The following is a 24212-nucleotide window of genomic DNA, read 5'->3' on the forward strand; positions in this document are numbered from 1 at the left end:
CATGCCGGACACAATTCATATCGTATCCGATTTTTTTCCGACGCTCATCATTTCATATCCATTTCAATGCGCGATGAATCTTCGGTTACCCGCAGTATCGATAATGCCATTACGTTTTCGATATGAGTCGCGTTTTGCCCGCGTAACTCGTAAATAATTCCTCGGACGAGAGAATAACATCGCGGATCGCTAATTGGCAGGATGTGTTTGCAGCGTGTGTGTCTGCAAAAAAATGCGACAACGCAGCATGTATCGAACTGGTTTGGAAAAATATTGAAGGTAAAAGTAAACACAGGATCCGCAAACTCTTTTGATATGCAAGTCTCTATTAGTTTTCGTCAGAGACAGATTGACATCAAGAAGAATAAATATAGCGCGCCTATTGCCAGTTACCTCTTTTCATTTTTAGTTAAAAGTTACGGTACATAGTGAATAGAAATTCAGTTTGCATTTAAAATTAATAAAATCGATGACGAAAGGCGTGACTAAAAAAATTCATATTTCGTCCAATTCAACTTCGAAAATTGAATGTTAAAATGGAGAATTTAAAGTAAGATTTAATAATATAGTAATACAGTAAATTTTTATAAATATAAAAGCGCTTTACACCGACGATTTTCATCATGAACATAAAATCAAATCGATAAAATCACGGCGGGAGGACCTATTTATAAAACATATTAATGATTAGACATCGAATTTTTTATGCAAATTGTTGGAAATTGATTAATTGCTCTTTTCCAACAATCTGCATATAAAAAATCCGATATCTATTAATATTCAAACCTCATACAACTATGGCTTCAATAGAATAGTTTGAGTAAGAAGATATAGAATAGAAAAAAATACAGAATGGACATACTCTATACTCAACACCTGCTTGTTCGGTTATGTTGCGGGGACCCAGAGATTAATAGCCCCGAAGCTCGAAAATCCATCGTCCGTTCTGCTGCCGTGGATTGTCACAAGGCTGGGAAACCGAAGTTAGTCTCCGGCAAACCGTAAAGCGTAAAGTGTTTTCGGATATTTGTTCGCGTCGGCCGTTTCACTTAGCCCGGGATGCCCACAGCTTATCCGGTGAGTTATACCGCGAAACTTGGCGACGATTTTTATGTCGACCCGATCTGTCGTCCGTGTTTCTCAGGCTAAGTTTAGCGGTACATAAGTTAGAATTGTAAGAACTCGCGACTTTCGGGCAACTGGATTCGACCGCGATCACGTCGATAAATTTCGCAAAATGCCGCATGTTTCATATTCGCGTCTTGTTAGTCCCCGAGAAACTTCGAGCTTGTTGATTCTTTCATCTTATTACTTACATTCTTCACTCTTTCATTCAGACGATAAACGTAAAATGGGAACAATATTGAAATACGCATACAAGACAAAATAAACTTTACACTAAAAGATAGATTTCTCGACAACTTTGGAATTAGTTTCTTTTTTTTAATTAGCAAGAAAACACCCATCATTTCATGCGAAACGTATTACTGTTTAATTAAATATTTCGGCAATTGCTTGAATTAAAATTCCGGATTTTTAAATACAAAAAAAAATTTACTAGAGTTTAAGCGACGAACAAACGTTCAAGTATATCGAGAAATCTGCACTCTGGATGTAAACACCCAGACATATTAGTCAACCGTTCACGTTTAGGGCTAATTCTGCAATCAGAACGCGCGGGCCAATATGCCGCGGAATTAATTCCAGCGTTGTAATCCGAATCGGGAGATGAAAGGATTACGTTACCGAGGGGGGGAGGAGAGAGACGGAGTAAGTACTGATTGAATAGAGACGAAATGACGTCACGCTCTCCGTGACTGGTGCATTTAATCCTGCTTCTTGTTCGTGCAATAGAGCGGATCACTTGAAAGTGCTCATTACCGGAAGTTTTGAACGCGCGAGCAGGCACGATCGAGAGCAACGCGTAACCGCGAGGCGATTATTACATCCGGGCTGCGCGGCGCGCGAATACGGCAACCGGATCGCTCTCGTGCATCCCTCTCGCCGATCCCACATTGCGGCCGTCTCAATGTTGATGGTGGGATTAACTTACTTTCGTAATACATTTTGCATACATACATACATACATATATACATATATACATATATATATATATATATCCGTCGCCAGCGCGGTAACGAAATTTCCGGTATTTGCGACGGATTATTAGTCAAATTCCGAATGCCGGCCGCTGAGAATGCCTGCGGGCCCTTCGTATCCCGTTACATCCGCGAACGAGTTCGACGCAACTTCCAGAAGTTCGACCCCGAACATTGTTATTATATTTTAAGTATGCGCACACGTGTGTTTGCGGGGGGATACTTGTATGCCGGTTAAAATCAACGCTGCAACGGATTATACCCCGGCTATTTTCCCGTCGCTCGCGATAACCGCAGCGTAACGCGATGCATAGCCAATGAGGGATCGATATGCGCGATCCCTTCGGATGCGATTGCCCTACAAGGGATGCTCTTAATCCATTAAGGCCATCCGCACTCGTAACACGTGGATTGCTATTTGCGTTTGCGTAAACATTTGTATCTATTACGTGTGTTTTACATAAGGCAGTTACGGAAACGAGCGCGCGAATAATTAGAGAAGTTATGCAGTTACTTGTTTTTAACCAGTTAGAGAATATTGCTGCAATTTAATCCTTTCTCTTTCTTTTTTTATGCATGCACTGGAAGTACTGTTTCCATATTCTTCAGTCTTTCAGCAAGCGAAGATTTAAAATCTCTATCTATTTTTACTATCTATTAATAAAATTAGTAATTAATACATTGGTCAAGTAAATAAAGTTGAGAAAATAATTACAATCTTGATTAAGAAAAAGAAAGAATAATCGCTTTAATTCATAATAATATTCATTAAAATATATTTATTCATCATGACAGCGATGTTAGAAATACATTATTTTGTAAATGATATTGAATGTTATAATTCCTCGTCATTACAAACAAATGAGAATTTGAATGACGCAACTGGCATCATCTAATCTTCGGCTTCTGCGATATCTCGCGTTTGTCCGATAGACAAGCATAGTGTAAATGACAACTGACAAGCAAACATCATTTCATCGATTAATCATGTAATGGATAAGGACAACGAAGCGCGATGTAATCGATTCAAGGCTTTGGACTAATCACTACAGATTATTATTTTTCGTATTTTTCACATTAGAAAGATTAAAATTCGATTCGAACGATTCTCTGGCAATAATTACCTTTAATAATCGAGATAAGTAGATACTAATTGTAAGTAAAGAAAAACGCATGTACAAAATATATTTTTTCTCGATTCTTAATCACTCGGACGTATTCCGTTTCTTTCTTTTTTTTTCGCTCCACTTTTTTTAGCACCGAATTGTACGTTTGTCTGCGCAAAGTGAAAAATACGCGAGAATCGTGCGAGCGCGAAATTCTTTAAATGAGACAGTTGCGCACGGGGAAAGGCGAACGTTGAAAGAGAGTTCGTTGAAACTTCCTTCCTCAAAAAAGAATTCCAAGTAACGAATGTCCCAAGTTTCACTCCAATTACCATGTATTTCTTACTTTGTACGTACATCGACATAGAAAAAGCGAACGAGCGCGCGGAGCGAGCGGTAATATGCTTCATCTCGCAACGCGCAGCAGGCGCAACACTGTTGATAGAATCGGACGGTCAATCATTATCTTGGGGGATTGTCTTGAAACTATGCGGGAGAACTGGGAATCGATAATAGGATCGCGTTGTGTCGACTCAGTCATGTCGTCGCCAGTCTAGATTGCATACCAACAATTCCCGGCATTTGCAGAAGCAAATGGGATGCACCGATTTAAGATGGATGAATATCGTGATCGACGCGGGCAAAATGCAAGCACTCGAAATTTAATTAATTGCAAGTCCCTCTCTCTCTCTCTCTCGCTCGTTTTCTCGTACATTATAACGTTTAATTTTTGAATAAGTGCGACGTTTTCGATTGCGCGTTTAAAAAGAAAAATAATATCGTATTCGTCCTTATTCGATATTAATTGGTACAATATGCCATTAAAGCAAACAGCTTTTGCATTAACGCGCGGAATACGAACGGCTCATTAATTTCTGTCAATCAATCAACAATGCTCGTGTTTAATTGAGATTGTTTTTCGCTGGAAAAGGAAAATTCCGAGCGTTATGACATTTAATTGCACGACTATAAATACCGTTGTATAGATTGCTCTTGGCCGCGTTTGCGATAATAACTGACTATTATTGTTCGGCAAATTAAATTCGTGCTTGGACGAAATTATTTCACGGCAAGATTAACGTTAGAGATATCGTTGCTAGGAAGAGACTGCTATTTCCGCTAGCCGTTTAACATCTCCTCTGTCTCTTTTATCATCGTAAATCCATTTCTCAGAGAATTAATCCAAAGTAACACTCTTTTGCCTGAAATCATCCCCCCCCCTCTCTCTCTCTCTCTCTCTCTCTCTCTCTCTCTCTCTCTCTCTCTCTCTACAAAATTAATTCCACGTAAGTCAGCAGTTCTCGACGAAACTTCCGACATTGAAATATCTCACTTGTTCTTTCCACTCGGCAAGCGAATGGCGAAAGGTTCAAACAGTATTCCATTACTCCATCGCTCAGGAATGGCTCTATCAGCCAGTGCGCTATTGTTACTTTTCGAGATAGAACGTCTTTTCAACGGACAAAAGTAGCGTACAGCAAATTTACAGATTCGTAGTTAATATTTTCAAAAGCAGGAAGTAGAGACTATTTTATCTCTTGCTTTACGGCGAGATAGCTGTAGATATATTTCTTAATTGTTTAAGCTCTAAGTATACTACAAACAGTGAATTTCAATTATTATTTTGCATATATTATTACGCATAATTTATCTCTCTTTTAATTAAAAATTATGTTAATTAAAATTACAACTTTCTTTCGCACAACCAATAAAACTGAACAGAATTTGCATTTGTAAGCTGAAATATCTCTGTCGCGTGCAACCATTCTGCAATGGAACCGTTCTAAAACAAAGTTGATATAATGTCCGATTTATTTTAATTTAAACTGAACCAGTTTGAAAAAAGTATTTGAATTATGTAATTTATTGTGCAAGTTAAGCATATTCGTATTATTTTATTTATATCACAATATATTACGTATTATTTTTGCTGAAAGAGAATATAGCTAATAGAAAATATTAAAAATTTTTAATAATTTATATCCGACTTTAATTTTTATATTCATAAAAATATATTTAAAAAGTGGAAGAATAACGTCAAATGAGAGGATTCTCTCTCTCTCTCTCTCTCTCTCTCTCTCTCTCTCTCTCTCTCTCTCTCTCTCTTTCTTTATCTTCACAGATTTATTAATAATGAATTCTATAAAAATATGCAACTTGATTTTACACAATTCATATATCAATGAAAGAAATAAATAAATTATTTTAAATATACGACTAAGAATTAAAGAGATCAAATATAGGTTCTGAGCTTACAAACCTTGAGTTAAAAAACTATTAGGTATTAAAAGGAAAGGGTAAAAATTTCGCGAGCATATGTTCCGGCCGATCGTCGCGTTTTAGCCGTTGTAGCTTCACCGTCCATCGGTCGGGCAGACGGATCCGTGAGCTCGCATGAATTTACCGGAGAATAGAATTTTCGATCAGCCGCTATGCGGTGTCGACCGTCGTCGTGCCTGTCAACCACTTGTCGTGCCGCTTGTCGGACGAATCTGCAAATCGCATTTTACCGGTTCCGCATTCTATGCGCGATCACCCAGTACATTGTCCCCATAACGACGACAGCGAACTGTGCATGCCAACCAAACGCGGGGAAAAACACTTTTGATGTTTTGCCGATATCGTCGCGCTTTTCTTTTGTTCGGAAAAATATCCATATACATACTCGGACCTTCAATCGCACGCGGGTTTTATGATAAAACCATCGTAAGAAGAAACAGTTGTGAGAGTACGTATATCGATTTACGTTCATATTGTGAAAAACTCCTCTTCTGCACTTGTCAGTCACTTGCAAATGTTGTTAAAAGTAGGCTATATTTTTATCATCGATCACCTATCGTTCATAATTGCTAAAACGTTAATTAGGAATAAAAAATATTTATAAATAAGAATATGCACACACTCTTTGTAGAATCGATAAAATTCATAATATTTCTTTGAGGATACATATTTGTGTATCTTCTATAAATTGCATATTCACAGAATTTATTGATATTAAATTATTTTCATTTAATTGGTCTTTTTATGTTACTCTTTTGAAATATAATTTCAATGAATAATTTCGAGATATAAATTTCAGACGAAATAAGCGCAATAATGCATATATATAAATTTTGAAATCATATTATTACGTCAAGATTTTATAAAACAAAAATCATGCGTTTCTCTGAAATCATATACTTGTCGCCACAGATTTTTTTTATATTGCCTTCGTAATAAGTCAGTAGCTGTAAAATTCACATAAATTATGCACACAGAAACGTAATAACACGTATAATTACCTATACCGTTAAATTGGTTGCTGTATTAATAGCTATATACTATTTATGACACTCCCCAAGCAGCAGACAATGTTTTTTAAATGTTTTTTTAATATTTATTTTTTATTAATTATACATTGTACAATTCATTGTAAAAATAATATTTAATTAATGTTTATTAAATATTTATTTTACATTAATTATTTATTTGAAATAGTGATTTAGAGAAAATATTTATTTAACGTTTATTTGACGTTTATTTAATATTTCTTTTACATTAATAATTTATTTGCAATAATGATTTAAAAAAACATTTATTTAACATTTATTCGACATTAATTTATTATTGATTTTACATTAATTATTTATTTGCAATAATAATATAAAAAAAATATTTATTTAATATTTATTTAATATTTATATTTAACATTTACTTCATATATTATTTTATATTAATTATTTAATTGTAAAAGATGTTTTAATCAAATTTTTCTGTTGTCGTTTTGCTTTATAAATTATGTGCCGTTCCGTAAAAAATTTCCGCGTCATAGGACCCCCATAAGATGTTTTAACACTTTAAAGATATGTTGTAAACAAGTACAGATAAGAAGGAAGCGTCAGAGTCAGAGGATCGTCACTTGTCCATTCGATCATCAAAAGTTAAGCAACGTGGGCGCGGTATTCTACTCGGGATAGGTGACCGGCTTGAGAGAGCAGTTTTTCAGATGGACGCGCGGTTGTACGCACACTCAATATATAAAAAAACAGTTAGAAAAGCGGTTTTTAGATAAAGAAAAAGAACGTTCTTTGAACATTTCTTTGTCAAAAAAATTGTTAAAATAAGCGTTCTTAAATATTAAAAAAATGTTTAATCAAGTTTAATGTTAATAGAACATTTATATTTAATGTTAAAAAAACGTTTTTTACAATATTAAAATAAATACTTTTTTAATAAGAAAAAAGGATCTATCCCATTAATTTAAACGTTTAAAAAATTTTATTTTTCATTACTAAAAATGTTTTTAAAAACGTTTAAAAAATATTTTTTTGCTACTTGGGTCAATCCCGCGAAATCCATTATCGATGGTGTTTGCGTAACAATTGCGGTGTAATTAGTCTCCATGCATAGCTAAATAGATGGTTAAGAATATTCAAATATTACATCAACATAATTTCCTAGGATTATCCGTGAAAAAAATACGAATATTACTTCGCCTTAAATGTCACGGTTAACAATCAATTTGAAAGAGGCGTCGCTTTGTTAGCAAATGGTGTAGCATTCGTGTACTCCGATGTTATTAATATCAATTTTTTACCCACTATAACTGTTCGGACTTCTGTCCACCTAAAAATACATGGCGCGACGGAATATGTTCAATTAGCAAATGGAAATCGGTCGCTAGCGAAACGTTAAGTAACGATCAAAGTGTTCAATATTACGCTATAGATATCGTTTCGATGCTCTTTGAGGGATCGCGGGTAATGGATTCACGTGTACTTACAAATAACTTCTCGCTACTCTTTAGTACATTTGGTGTATTTAGAGCCGAGTTTACAAATAACTGATTCGATTGAAGTTACTTAAACTTCAAACCGAGTCAGTTATTTGTAAAAAATATACAATATTAAAAAATGCACGAAACACGATCTCTATGGAAGTATGATTGCGTTAGCTTTGTAGAATTTTTTGGAGGTCGTAAAAAGATCTCTTGTTATATAAAATTGCTCTGCATATATCTATTATCCCAATTATTCGTTGCGCTTTGTTTCAAAGTAGTTATGCACCCGGTGAATTAATATAAGTGACATGAATTGCTGTGTACCTGAAATTTTATTTATTTCAGACTTGAAAGAATTATTGCTAAATATATAAAGGTATTGTAGAGGTGGAACATGTAATTCCAAAACTAGAAACATTGAATATTTTCTTTCGGCGGAAAATATAATAAAAATTTCTTAAAAATGTAGAGTAATATAACATTGCATTGGGATATATGAATCGTTCTTCATTTTACGTCGTTATTTTGAATGCCAGTCAAGATAAAACGGCACTGTTACAAAATTCATGATATAGTGCTGGAATCTGGCATTTCGTGGGAATGTGGTTCGTGCGGTTTTACAAACAATTGACTTGATCTGGAAATCAATACTCGACATCGGTCATAAAAAATTATTTGTGCCAACGATACTCTAGCCTGTATTTCACGTGCATATATTCGGAAAGTTTTGAAATTGTCTCAGGAATACTTAACGGTATATCCCTATTAATTATTCACCCCATATTGTATTATCGACGTCGCTCTCGTTAAACATCGTGTTATGCCATAATACAGCTCATCAAAGGTGCGATGTTTTCGAACCTATTCCAAATTCCACACAAGAGACGTGCAACGACTCCCGACAAATCGGTTCGTGTATTATTTATTGGAGCAACCTACACGGCGTCGTTCTTCTTCGGAAATAGATTCTGGGGCACTTTAGTTCCAGCTTTCCGTAACGAGAAATATTCACGAACCCTTTTCCTTCGACTTTGACGAATCTCGATAGGTTTTTAGAACACATGAGAATCACTTTGCCAAGTTCCTTTGTTTCTATTATAACATTTGAAATTAGAGATTAAAACTATATTGCGAAGCTATCGATACCATCACAGCTCTAAAATAAAACTAGCACAATAAACGTATTATTCGAGAAATAAAAATGTTATTTTTTATAATTTCTGACTTATTGTTAGTTTTGCAGATCAACTCCAAAATTAAATTTATTAAGAGAAAAATTAATATACATATATATATTCGCTCTATAAATATTCCAAATGTATCCAAATCAGAGAAGGAGACAGTTCGCGAAGGTATAAGTCGAAAAGTACCGATCTCGTCTGTCGTGTTCGGGAATAGATTAGCGAATGTCAGAGCTGAATGCGAAATGCTCTTTGAAGATTCAATGAAGGATGATAGATCCAGTGGATTGCGGTAATGCCTCGACAGCCGCTTGAAAGTGGTTGCGCGAACAGATGCACGACTTCTCTCGAATTTTCCTCGTGACTATGCAAGACTTTAAAATTCTAAGATTGGAGAAGTGTTTCTCAACCTCTTCAGTTTAATATAAAATCAAATACAACGAAAAAAGAGATATAAAAGGAATGATAAAGTTAATGTATCTTTTTATATTAATTAATCGGCATTTAATTAACAGCACGTGAAAAAGAATTGAAAAACAAAAAGGATTAAAAGTGAAAAATGAATATACAAGAGAAAGGAAAAACTAAAATCAATATCGTTTAGCATACTTTATACATATTGTTTATCGAACTATGTGTTCTACTTGTTAAAAGTACTTTGTTAAAAGTACGAGGACTACCTTAACACACTTCCTCGATGATTGCGGTCTAACTTTCGTTTGAACCCAACTTTTTTGATATGCGCGTTTTTTATAAGACCATGTTACATGAAGAGAGAAAGAGTGAGTGAGAGAGAGAAAGACAGAATATAGCTTCGGGGGATTCCACAATTGCAAATTCTGTCCTCGAATTTCATTATAGCTTTCTTACGTATAATATAATTTGTCTGATTTTATAAACACGTTTTATGTTAATCAGATGCCTTTAACAATCGAGAAAACTGTATAGGAAGATTATTACGGGACTTGAGAGAGAGAGAGAGAGCGATTACGGCACGTACGTACGTTGAGAATCTCTGACGTGCACGATAGAATTTAATCTATTTCGTCATTTCCATAACATCGTCTATAAGCCGTACCCGGTTCACGTCTCATCGATTGCTTTCTCCAAGATCGATCCGCGTCAGAACTGAGACGAAATCTAATCCGAGTATTTCGTGCGCTTAATTATAGTCGGGGAGTCACAATATTCGCTATAATATGGAGAGACTACCCGGACCCTTGCCAGCCGGCACCGCCGCTATGTTTTGCCGCTGTTGTTTACGACTACGTGCAGCACGTCGTCGTAGAATGTCCCGGATTTGCGGGACAGCATTCCGCACGTACCGAGTTGTACCTGATCGAGATTTAACGCAGCGCGCTCTAATCCGAGGCAAATGTAGCTGTATATTTAAACGGTTGTCAATATCGGATATTCATAATCTGTTGACAAGCGCTATTACCTATCCACATATTACGTCCGCGTGCTCTTCTCTTCGGGTACTATCATATTCTCTCTATTTTCCCTGTCAGTTATACAGATACCGCAACAAACTGCTCTTGCAGAATGCTTAATAGCAAAAATTAGATACAATTTTTAAAATAACTAGGTAACGAAATTAAACTTCATATGGACTTTAACGGAAACTTAATAAGGAATTAACTATCAAGATAATCATAATAAACTTTAGAAATTCTTGAAAGTTTCATTCGACGCGTACCTTTCGTGAAACAAGTTTCCCTAAAGTATGCAGATCTCTTTTCGTAAGATAGTGTGTCAATAGTGTAGAGCATTGACACTTACTCGAAATGAAGTCTCAGACAGACTCCGAGATGCGATATCAAGATATTTCGCATGCCAAAGAGAGAGTGCAAAGGAGACATTCCGTCTCGCACTTGACGGCGCGTTATATGAAAGACGCATTACGCTTTTATTTACATTTCTCCATCTTTCTCTTCCGAGGGGGAAAAAGAAACTCCCGTCCCTCTACGCGAATTTAGTACGGGATGCACCAGATATAGAGCGCTGAATAAGTGCTGAATCAAAGTTTTGGATTCAACTGAGCATGTTGGCCGCGAACTCGAAGCACGTGCACAGCTCCTCCGAACGGGGCGTAAAACTATTCCGGAATCGCGTTCTCGGAGTAATAAAGAAAAAATCCGAGAGAGAACGAAGACTAGATAGAGATAGAAATATCCCGTTAAAGTAGGACGTTAGAGAAATTGTCATTTATACGAGTTCAACGTTTATATAAAAATGTATGCTCTTTATTTTAGAGGATAACATTCTTTCTCTCTCTTTAGCTGATATTGTTTAAAATAGGGATTAACAAAATTACACTTATATTTTTCTATTACATTTTAATTTTACTTATGTCTTGCATACTAACGAGACTTACCACGCGTAAGTGAGAACGATAATAATTTATTTAAGAATAAAAGTGGGTAAGTTATTTCAAGAAAGATTTTCATATGATCACGGATAAAAACTATGTTTTTCACGCGTAACACCATGGAGCGTTTTCCACCGAGGTCATTCATATAGGGATCTCATTGTCTAACTCTCAGATATTTGACGGATTAATTGAAATGCCATAGTGATTAAACGTGTAATGATTATACTATGGCATTTATCCCCGTTTCAACTCCCCTCAATTAATGAGCTAAATAACTCAGAATGGGCTGTTACAAACGGCAATTTAGAACTGTGTCAAGTATCACATGATATCATCTAACGAAATATGGATAAAACAGTATCTCAGTGTATCCCTTTAAACAGAATTTTATTTTACAAAATATATCCAATCTTCTTTTCATCTAATTATAAATCTAATACAATACGAATTAGCTATTTCGTGAATGCGATTACTAATGAGTCCTTTTCTCGGATATAAGCAGCGAAACATGAATTTCCTCCCGGATGAAACATATTGCATATCTCCGCCCACTTAGCTCTCTAATTTAGTCCTCTAGCATAGCGCGACCGTCGTCGCAGCGTGCAGAATCGCCGATGTCTTGTTCGTCGACGACTCTCTCTCTCTCTCTCTCTCTCTCTCGCGCGCGTCTCTCCGCGTCCTCATAAGCCAGGTGTACCTACTCACGGCGGGACCTGCACATTCCGACGATTCCGCGTTCTGCGTTACGCGGTGACACAGTATATTGACTGAGGGTGGATTGTGCGCCCCCCACGACTGATTTGGCGCGGCTGCGCAAATCTGGGCCCCGTGGCGGCCGCGGCCGTCGGCCTCCTCGTATACCCATTGCTTTCCCCGCGTATGTATCGCATGTAGCACGTTCGCGCGCGAGTCGTGCGGGTGCCTGTCTCTCTCTCGTCCTGCTTTGCCCCCGCGAGGAATAGCTGTCCCGCTGTCCCGCCGCCACCGCCGCCACCGCCGCCGACGCCGTCGTCGACGCCGACGCCGACGCCGACGCCGACGTCGTTCTCTCTCTCTCTCTCGCTCGCTCTCTCTGCACCCTCCGTCGTGCACTCTCCCTCCTATCTCCGATCGTCCGTTTCCCTCTCTTTTTCCCAACCCGCTTCTCGCTTCCTCGACTCTTCGTCTACTCGCGCTCCACGTTCCTCCCTTTCTCGCCGTTCCGTCTCCGATCGCGCTCCTCTCTCCCGCTGGACCGTTTTCCGCATCCGTCGCACCGAGAGCGCCCGTGATTACACACGTGTACACAAACGCGCGCGGAGCGAAACGTTAAAACGCGACGGCAACGTTATATACCGGGGAACGATAAAAACATGTCGATGACAGGTCCAGCGCAGGACGTACCGATACGTCGGTGCCGGCCCGTGGCGAGATAACGCGCGCGGAATATAACGGAGTGCGCGAAAATCGGCGCGCGATTCGAGACCGCGCGACGCGGCGCGGGAACTCCGTCAGAGGCCGACGGAAGCGAGTGACGTGAGGAGCGCGGTATCGTTCTGGTCGAAGGAAACGGTCCGAGAACGTTTCCTCGTTCTCATCTCCTCACGGCGAAACTGAAACCACCAACCCTGCGACCGGAAAGACAGTGAAACCGCACGGCGGAATCGGTGGGTGAATCTCCTAGTGGCCGGGGTGCACCTGTGTCCGTAGGTGTGTACGACGTCGGTTGGTCAGCTCCGGTGGTCAGCGGAGATAAACGTCCTCACCCGGGCTCGCCGTGTATGTGCGGGGAGTGTGTGTTGACCGGCGCGACAGTTCCGACCGGCGGAAGGTCGACCGGAAGCGGTAAACTAGGTGATACCGTCCGCGGGGAGCTGCTGGTAGTGGCAGAGCCTGCTAGTGGTCTGGGTCCGTCGTCTATATCGGGCCGGCTCTCGTTTATGTGATGAACGTGGTTTAATGGTTGATCCGCTAAAACTCTTCTGGGTTATTACCAACAGCACCTACCTGGGTACGTCCCCGAAATTACACTCGCCTTCGTCCGCAAAGAGCCGTTCGGCCACACACACACACACACACGGGGAAAGTGGGGCACGATTATGCGCCCGTTTGTTCATGCGGGAAGAATAGTTTACCAATTCAACAGCGTGTGTAATATGGCGAAAGCCGCAACAGCCGCTGGAGCGTAATCTAAGCGCATTTGCGATGCCGCCGTCAAGGATTTCATTTCGTTGCACTTTGCGCGATTGTTCCCCGTTTTCCCCTATATACGCGTACGATATCCTCCAATATCGTACAATAAGCGCGCGTTGTCAGTGATATCGTATATTCTAATTTCTGTCCCGCAATATTTTAAGGAGATCTAGATCTCTTAGAGAAGAGTAGAATTCTTCCTTGAAGATGGACTCATTCGTCTTCACATTTTATACACTCGATTATTTCTTTCGTAGAAATATGATGGTTGAGTCTCAATGGTTTAAAGTCAATCGTTTAAAGAGGTTTTTCAATCATTGGGAATATACTCAGAATTTTCAATTATTGAACATTGATCGCTTCCATTTAATACGTCAATAATAATTAAACGGATGTGATAGCCAGCCGGTCACAGCTACTTCTAGGCATTTCTTCGGTGGCAGGTTCTTTAACGCATTAAAGCGTATTTTAAATGACTTTTCGTTCACGCCAATTGAATTATTTTATATTAAAAAGAACAATGAGACATCTAATTTGACATATTTATGTGACTGTCACCCCCTGACGGTGAATGTGTTAAATTTGCAACAAAATTACAAAATACCATGGTTTATAATGAGCGATAGCGCGAAGAAGTGAGCAAAGTAATCTTTTAATGAAGGATTATTATCACTGAGGAAATTGTGCAATATCGGCTGGTGTATGCGAAACCCGTTTGAGCCTCGGTTACACGTTCGATCCTAGTAATCCGCCTTTCCGTTACATCCCGTTCGGTAACACGATCGCAACGACAACACAGGGGATGTTTTGCAACGAGCGGATCAACAACAAAAACAACCTCATGGGCATCTCGCGGAATGTTGCAGAGTGGAATGAACGGAAATTGACGGAACAGGACCGCCGCTTTGTGAAATTTGCTACCGCGCCTCGACGGTCTCGTTTTTGTCCAAGAAGAACAGAGCGATGTCAAGAGCAGTGACAAATCCTATATAGTATATTCGTAAAAGCGGGGCTATATTTTGAAAAGGAAAGAGAGAGAGAGACACAGAGAGAGCTGATGATCGAATTTGATTATTCCACCGATATCGCGAAACTGCGAAAGTTCGTCGCAAGTACGAAACAATGGCGCGACGATGCGAATTTTAATGACAGACGCGACGACGACGTCGCTCGCTCTCTCGCGAATTTTGCATGTACGTCACGCACGTCGACAAATTGCTCGCACACGACCTGATGAATTAATACGTTCGCGGGCGCGAAACAAGGCTGCGTTTGATTCGGGCAGGAAATCAAGTCAAGCTCCGTGTTTTTGCCGCTAAATCATATATACGATGTTCCGCGATTGAAAAGACCGTTACGGCTCCACCATTCATCTATACCACGGTTATTAAGAGTTTCGTTGAATACATCCTGGGAATTACAAGAGGATGAATATATAGAGGCTATACAGACCATTTCCTCCAATTATGTTGCTACAATGTTTCCAACTAGCTGTAACGACCGATGAAAGTTAACGCGTTCGCATAGTTTCCCTGAAATGATGGCCTTCGCGCGACAGAATGCGATGAAATGCTTCGCGAAATTCGCATTTCCGTGAATACATTTCGGTATTCGCCCCCCCCCCCTGCGTTTCGTATCCCATCAACGCTTAAGTCACTAGTTTACGTTAAATCTTTGTCCCTGTGGATTGTGCTAACGAATCGACGAATTAATAAGTTCCACGTCTCAGACAGAATTGTTAAGAGTTTCCCACAGATGTGTGTCGCTCAACAAGAAAGGAAATTACGATCGTTTCGCAGCAATTTCGTAACAATTTCATAGCAAGTTCTCAAGTGTCACCGCCGGAGAGAGAAGTCAGTGTATTCCCATGGATGACCCTAAACGACAGAATATAACGTGTTCTCCGCGAGACGTCTCGCGAATTAATTAATTAATCACAATGTGATGGCCGTGTCACGTCTCTCGTTTCCCTCGACCCAAATACAGATTGATGTTAAATCTTCGTGTCGGATTGCCAACAGGTGATCAACGGATTAACGAGCGAGTGAACGTTTAAACTTTGGATGGGAGGCACTTCGCCAGGTCTTCGCCTTTCACGTAACCGAGCTTACGAAAAGTTGGCAGGTTGTCCGAACTTTTTCCCCGTTTCGCGGTGCAAGTCGTTACTCGGATATCTGTTTGCCCGTTCCAAAGAAGAACTGCAGGAACACGACATATTCCTATTAGAAATTCATCTACTTCTCTTTCTCTCTTTCTCCCTTTCTCCATTTATCTATCTACTTCTATCTTTATTTCCCTTCTCTTTTTGCCCATGAATGTTGCACATCTGGCTGCGAGAAGCAAACGGCAGCAAAAATATCGGGTACACCGTCGCATTTAAGCGCGCCGATGGTTATCTTGATATGGAGTTCATATAGGAATTCAGGTACGGACGAGAGCTGAAAATTAAGCACGTCTTCCATTTAAATTCGACCGATAATCGCGCACCGGTCGACGCTAAGCCATCCCTAAATTTTAAACGCCAGCGTACAATTCGGGCTTACCTTCTCGCGCGCTTAGCCAGAACGGCCAGAACATATCGTTAATTGCCGAGAAACAAGGAAAGCCTAGGGAAGATGTTCTTTGCCGTGTGGGAATTATCGAGATTAGTCGTAAATTTTGCGAAAAGGCTGTCGTGCCTCTAGCAAAGGCTTTTCAAACCAACGGTAACTAAATGTTGTGTAAATACCGTGGAGTTTTTTTTTAACGTATACTGAAATACTGAAAATATAACGATCACAGGATTTTTCCGGAAAATGGCCGCGCGAATTTTTCTGTCTGCCCCAATTCGGGGCCATTTGAAATTTTTGTGCGACTACGAAGCGAACCTCGCTCGAAGCAGCTTACTCGGTTCCGCACTTTTGTCATTTCTTTTTTCCCCCTTTTTTTTTTTTAATTTGTAAAACTCGGTCGGTCGGTCGAGATCGAGGGTGAATTCGCCGGTGTAAAGTATGGTCGAGATTACGAGTATTGGTGCGGCACTAGTGCGGCACTACCGATCAATAGTTTGAGTACAATACGCTTTCCTCGGTGAATCCGCGCGAGTCCTCGGCAATTCTGAAAGGTCAGGAAAATTATGTCGGCGTGAGCAAGAATTTATCAGCGTCGCGAATTAAATTAATGTTGGCCTTTAATCTCGGATGATAACCACTGATGAAATTTGTGTCAACAATCCGTGTTATGTTCTTCACTGTCAAACTAAGATTTCTATTATATAGTTATTGTCAATATTATAGCATTCTTTATTCGTCGCTTACATATATATGACTTTATAGTTTTTTCGGAAGCTACATATAAAACTAAATTATTACGCTGTTCTCCTCAGGTTCATCTAAAATCCTTTTCACCCATCAATCCCATTCATCCGCGAGTATAGCCCTCTTTTCTCTCGAGCTTTTTCCTTCGCCACCGCCGTGTTAAAACGAGCCGGAGAAAAATCGCTACCGGTCGTTATCCATGAAGTGCACCGCGACAGAGCGATGACAAAAATTCAATACCCAGGTTGCCATTTTCGCGACGGTGAATTTCCTTCATGTCGCCGTGATTCTTTTCACGAAGCCACGATACAAACGGCCACACGCAGTTTCGTCGGTCGGCCAATCGGGGCTATCGGTGTGACGCTTTGAAAAGGCTCTCTCCCTCTCGATACACGCACGCGAGTGTGTAGGTATTGTGCGCCGCCAGCACACAGCACGTTCGACCTGCGGGCGAGCAATTGGGGGTATCGTTCAATTGAACGAACGGAAAATCAATCCGACAGGGTGGTAATTACGTCGTACACGAAACCGCGTCGAGGTATCCCGTCGAATCGCGGATTTATATCGAGACAAGCATGTAGGCGCCATAGGCGGCGTTTTGTATAACCCGCGCCGATCCCCCCACGCGGATTTATGCCATCGAGTTATAGTTCGCCGGGGCGATGAATGAGCCCCCGTCGGCGACAGCGGGCAAATCATAGGCATGCCGCGGATGACACGCATAGCGGTAAATCTCGAGGGTTCGGCGGCGACCAAAATCCCCCGGACATCAGATACTGGCCCACAGTATCACGGCTCGTCAAAATTGTTATTGTTCGCGATGAATCGTTCCTCCGTAGACGAGGACGTTAACACGATAGTCGCGAGATTCAACGATATACATTTCTCTTTACATTGCGCGTGATTGAAGCGCGCGACCGATTGCGGGTATATATACCTCTTCGAAACTCGACAAGTTTAATTTTCATGACTGCTTTCTGTAATTTAAATCGGCGCGTATTTTTCTCAATTAAAACTTTCGCAGGAAAAATCGATTATTTACAAGTTGTTAGCGATTTTAATGGCTTCCCGCAAACTATAATTATATGGTACGATTAATTAAAGAAATCTTATTTATTTAAGTCCACGTAAACTCTTTTTATAATTTTAATTTAATATTTTACTGCGGCAATAATATTAATATCGGATATTAAATTAAACTAAAAGTATGTCAATTAAAGCAGATTGAGATATTAACTCTAATATTATTAAATATTATTTTAGTATTATTAATTATACTTGAGTTTTATTCCAGAGCCACAGACAAGTAATTTTATAATATATTATTAACTATAGTAAAATATAAAACTCTATTTTATAATTAATGAAGAATGCATCGAATGTTCTCAGAGAAATCGTGATATACGTTAAATAAATGTGACACGTACATAAATGTAGCAGAAAATAATAGAACAATAAATAACAGACCAATAAACGAATCGACGTTATTTATTAGCACGGCACTGTTCATTAAATCCGAAAGCGACGTCGCGATGTCTATTGTAGTGTCCAGCGCGCGCCGGTTCAATCATCGCTTCTTCGCGATTGGAAGCGACGCCCGACGTCATTAAGCGGAGCAAACAAGCTCCTCGAGCTTCTTCATTTTCTCCCTCGGCCGACGTCGCTTAATAAACTTCAGGATTCACCCCGTGAACTCTCTCTCGCATTCATGCTGTTCGATCATGCATCACCTCCGATGACGACGCTCTCTCATCGAGTCTGCTCGCTTCGTCGAATCCGCAGCGCAGCTGATTACTTCCTTTTTTCCTCCTTTCCCTCCCTCTCCGTACTATCTCATCGCTTGTTCTCATTCGTCGCGTTGCGCCGGCGATACGAACACAAAGTGGAACTTAATTCCGCCACTGTGCATATTTGCGCGTGCAAACCGGGGTTTTCCCTCCGTTTTCCGTTGGTCGGCTCGTCTCAATTATCGGACACCCCCCCCCTTCTCCGCCGATCGACGAGAGATCGTTCGCTCTCTCTGCTTTTCTCTGCCAGTTTCCATAACTTTGCCTCCCCCGTTCGATCTTCGTGCCTCATCTTCTGGGTAGGGATCCCCGTAAGTCTGAAAATAATCCCTTCATTTCTAACGACACCGGCGCGCGGCGCAACGCGGCGCGCGCCGCCTTTGTCGGCCGAAAGAATCAACTGCGCTCCTGCAAAGGTCCACTCGATAGATTAAAACTTTGCTTTGTTAAGAGCTCCTGTTTAACTGACAGTCCGTTATTTTAACGCGACGTTTATTAGAGGATCCACCAGCGCGTACCTCCTTTGACCCGATCATAATTGACTTGTCAGTTACTTTGTGACAACCGCGATGGAACTTTTCTTCTCGCAACTCTCCTCCTATTATTAGGGGGAACGTCCTTTGCCCTTTGTTAGGACAAAAGTGTCACTCGGTTCGAAGCACGGGTAAACCGCGAGCGAAATTACGGGGGGCAGTTTATGCTATTGTTAATGTCGATATAGTCTTTCAATATATGACGTGAATTTTATTTCTAGAACGTCTGGAATACCGTAATTAGTTGGCGTATTTCTCTCTTCTGATTTTAATTTTGCAACAGAATATCAGGTGGCTTCCGCGCAACATTAGGTAAATGTATCTGAATGAAAATTAACGAAACCTTACTACACGCTATTCGTGGAACGTAAGAAACTTAATTATTTGAATAGTTCACGTTATTTCCCGTCGTAAATAATTCTCGAAATAATTCACGTTATTAGACTTCACGTCGTTTCAAAAATTTCGTATAATCTCGGTTAAAACAAACGTTGCCTCGTGTAAAATTGTCCGTTCGATTTGAATAATTATTTCTTTGTTTGTTAATTGTTTTGCAAATAACTCTCACGATGACATCAGTAAATGCGAAATGCCTTGAGATAAGTAATAAATTTTCTCGACTAACCGCAGAACTCTTTAAGAGCTTGGCATAATTTTCGAGCCGCAATTACTGCAGACTAGTTTTTTATTTTGAAATGCAAAAATACACACTAGATTCACCTCCGGAAATAAATTACACACGTGCTATAACAATAATATTTTCTTCCGGGACAGCGTTTTAACTTACTTAGTTATGCACCAAACACGAAGAATACGAGCTATAGCCGTGTTAAATAAGAATGTCACATAATTACAGATTGGATATAAAATATGCTACGTGCAATTTTAGGTCGTACTGTAAATATTCGTACGCAAAATTCGCAGAAGTATTGCGCTGTTTTCTTATAAACAGCCAAATAGAGATCATACGAAGCGTTACGCTAAATAAACAGTTGCGAAATTATTTAATTTTGAATACTAAAAGTCATAAAGTAAAAACAAAATTGTTTTTCAAGCTCAATACTAAATGAGTTTAACTTTAACAGAAAAATTTCATTTTACAGTTGGTTAACGAGATATTTGTAAGTCCAAAAATCGATGGGCAAACGATAATTTTTTATCTGCAAAAATTGATCCGAAAATTCTATAAAATTCGTGAAATTGAGAGAACAGTTGTAGAGAACTTTTCGTGAACGTCCTTGTATAGGTATACACGTTAAAGCATAATTGCGAATTCATGTTGGTAGCAGCCGTACACGCGGTACACGTATGCTCTCCATTTTCAGGGGATTGACTTGCCGCGTAATCAGCAAATCCGAAATTTATGAACGCGAGGAAAATACTACAAACGGTCAGCTGGATGCGTATAAACATTAACGGCGGCATTAACAGATATAGCGTCAAGCGGCGCACGTTATAGGTGGTAGAACAGAGATAACGGTAGCTTCATTCGCGCATTTTCCTTCGTACATACGTGTAGCGCGACCGTGTAGTCTGTTCTTGTCAATAGAACGTATTTGCAGCCACCTACATATGGTTACATGGCAAATATGAAGTTGCGTACTTCATCTCTCGGGATTACCTCGCGAAGTATATTCGGTCCTGTTTGAGTACATTCTGAATCTTGAGTCACGTTTTAAAGAAATCGTCGCGTCGCTGATTTTTTGACGTAGGCGAGGACACACATACGCTTGAAATCACATAATTTATTTTCAAGATAACCATCGAAATGAGCAGTGAATTTAAAGCTGGGGGAAAAAAGTACTCTGGTAATCCTCAAGATTTTATTTATGTATGCAAGCTTTTCTTAGCGTTGCTCTTTTAAATAAAAGGCAAAGTTCGGACCGCTATTTTTCGCAGCGCCTCGTGATCGACATCGCTGAATTCTTTCTAAGAAACGCGTTTAAAGTCGCAGGTGATGCGCAGGTAAAGTGAAACGATAAATCCTGCAGGACTTTTGTATTTGAATACCAAATAAAACGCGCAAGCTCGACATTTTCATTTTTGCAAAGGCAATTTTGCATGTTGCTGCTCGCGCAAAATCAAAGCGTGTCTCAGAGAGTGCACTGTCCCACTTACTAGATAGTTCAGTAGATACTTTTGGTCATTGCGCGAGTATGAAAATATTATCTCAATCCGTCTCTGCGAGCGCCAGCCAACAACGTGTTGCATAATGCATCGCATCGCTTCGTCGCAGCGAAACAAATGCACCGGCGCGGGCGCGGCGCATCAGGCGCGCTCCGATCAAACAATAAAACGCAGCAGACTGTAAAATGCCTTTTTACCGTGGAAATCTTATATTTATCCCATCCACACGCACCGCGTCGCGCGAATGGCCGATCATTGTGGACCGGCGATAATAAATTCTATTTATTGCGACGCGGCTGTGAAACGTTGAAAATCGTTTCGCAACTAAATTGGAGCGAAATGTCCGCATGCATTATTTCGCAGTGTACAGTGCTGAAAAAAAAACTGTCTATCATGTGCTTAAGCGTTGTAATTTAATAATTTATGTCGGGTATTTCTATTTCGTTGATAATTGTCACTGGCCCAAGATTTATGGTTGATATGAAATTTGCATCTTAAATACTAGAAAATTTTGAAAAAAGAATTGAATCTCGGTGTAACTTTGATGAAAATTATTTTTTACTGCTGCAGAAAAATATACATCACGCGCTTATGCAGTTGAAAATGTCATCCGCGTATGTGCTACGAATGTCCACTAGGAATACAAACTGTTTAATATCGCGAGAACGTAACGTCATAATGCATTACGGTTCTCATACAAAATACGAAATAAGCTGTATTCGGGAAACTTTTTACGCAAACATATGCGAGAGAATTTGTAAAATTCGTAAAAGCATGTCACAACTAATTCTTATTAAAAGACTTGGTTTTTAAGTCCGTGTGCCATTACCCAACCAGTATTTTAGCCCGTTTGCGAGACAGTTTGTGCCACCATCTTCACGTTATAAGGATTTAATTATCCGAGTCTAAAAGTTTTCTTATTTAAAAGAAATTGTGCGACAGAGATTGTCTCTGCTTTCCCGCCTTGGGAGAGTGCCGCAGGTTCAATTCTTGATATCATCAGGCGCATATTAATGGTATGCACGAAGAAATGTATCTTGTGCCATTTGTCACAAAAGAGAGATCGTTCTCACGGTTTCGTCACACGGTAGAGCGTCGAGACCTGAGAGAACCCGTCGGAATTACACCTCAAATCTCTAGAAGATCGATTCTTATTTCCGGGTTATATAGAGCGCGATAAATCGGCAATTAGCAACGGCCATTTGTTTCGCGTGTCAAAAGTGGCGCGAACGAAACTTGTTTCGGGCGGGCGTTGGAGAGGAAACGATTATTGCCGGGCAACCGGGCTCTCCTTTCTCGTGGAAAATATGAATGGCCTAAACGCGCGTTGATCCCGTGACTGCGATAGGCGCCACACGCCTGTAGTCCTTTTATCACTTATGATTTATGACGGCCAACCCAGAAAGGGGACATCGCTCAATCTGGCTCACCCGCGCCCATATATTCGCGTTATACCTGCAAGATTGCGCACTTTACGGCACTTTGCGAGCTCCTTGAGCTATAAAGGAAGCGCCGCTTTTTATTTTCTATCACTGCCACATCGATACCCCCCTCCCTCCGGCTTTTAAAGAGAGCCTCTCCGCTTTTTTCGCATAAACGCTGACTACGAGCGTCGGAAAGTGTACAATCGATCATACATACCGTAACTCAATCCCGATCGGCAAGAAACGCATCAAAAAGAACCGTAAAATCGTAAGCCACGGGAAAAGCTGCATAATCGTGTTTCTTTCGCGATATTTACATCATGTATGCGCGGACACGTCGCGTTTTTGCTTACTCGCCGTCCCCTGCATTTACATGCGCTTACAGAATCTTGCGCGGAAGGAGATACCGGGATTGGCGGCGGTTACCCTCCCCTCCAGCTACTCTCGCTAGCGCAAAGATTTATACACGCGGTTTTACAAGTGAACGATATAATTAACAAGTTCATTTTGTCTACGCCTCTAAAACACACGCCCGGTAATAAAATCCCGTTGAGCATGAGTTATTCTCTCTCGTAGGAATGCAATTACCCGCCGTGTTTTTAACGAAGAAACCGGGGGGGACGTCGCGGGGAAAGAGTTCGCCGCCCCGCGCTTTGTACTTTGTGGAAAATTTCATTTACGGCTACAAGGCAAAACGGGTGGGATTAAGAACCGGCGGGGATTAATGTTAAGTACCGTACGGACGGCCGGATTCGAAAGAAACTCCATTGCGCGGAATTTTGCTATTGTACATATACCGTGGGCACCGCAAAAATTCCGGCCAAGTACACCCCGACACAGTCGCGATACCGCCGCACGCCGGCAGGATACAAATCGTATATACATATTGTATCTTCCTCGACCGTAATCCGACCCGGTGTGTTTGTACAGGTGCATAAAATATGCTACCGTAAAACCGCAAATCCTATTTACGTAACGCATTTCCGTCGTGTGGATTTACGGAGACACCCCCTCCCCCCCCACAACGCCGTAAGATTAATAGACACGAGATGAACACAAAGAAAAGCCACGTCCAATATTGCGAAAGCGCAACTTGGCTTAACTGACGGGCAGGCACGATGCATTTTTTTGCATCGTCCGCTTACGGACCAACCAGACTTTACTTTGAATTAAACAATAAATCACGTGTCTTTTTAACATCTCATCTGACTGTTGTATTTGATTTTGTTTTTTATATTTACAACTATTATAGAAGTGAAATAATATTGTCATTAGTCACATTTGTGATATATCGTAATATTTCTTATAAATTGCGCGCACACATATTGCTCATTAAAATCTAAAATTTATTAT

At 40.2% G+C, this 24212-nt stretch overlaps 1 protein-coding gene across 7 annotated transcripts in view; it reads left to right on the forward strand.

Annotated features, from left to right (window-relative positions):
• The window catches only part of LOC139816880 (neural-cadherin), a 202599-nt gene that overhangs the window by 120820 nt on the left and 57567 nt on the right, over positions 1-24212 (forward strand). The window contains exon 1 of one of the 7 annotated variants that reach the window (XM_071784687.1): positions 12574-13510. The exons of the other annotated variants lie outside the window; for them this stretch is intronic. Within the exon in view, the coding sequence (XP_071640788.1) occupies positions 13459-13510 (52 nt within the window). The 5' untranslated portion in view covers positions 12574-13458. Of the gene's footprint in view, positions 1-12573; positions 13511-24212 lie in introns of those variants that run through there. 7 annotated transcript variants of the gene reach the window in all.

Source organism: Temnothorax longispinosus, chromosome 7 (assembly GCF_030848805.1).
Source record: "Temnothorax longispinosus isolate EJ_2023e chromosome 7, Tlon_JGU_v1, whole genome shotgun sequence".
In the NCBI taxonomy this organism is placed as follows: Eukaryota; Metazoa; Arthropoda; class Insecta; order Hymenoptera; family Formicidae; genus Temnothorax; species Temnothorax longispinosus.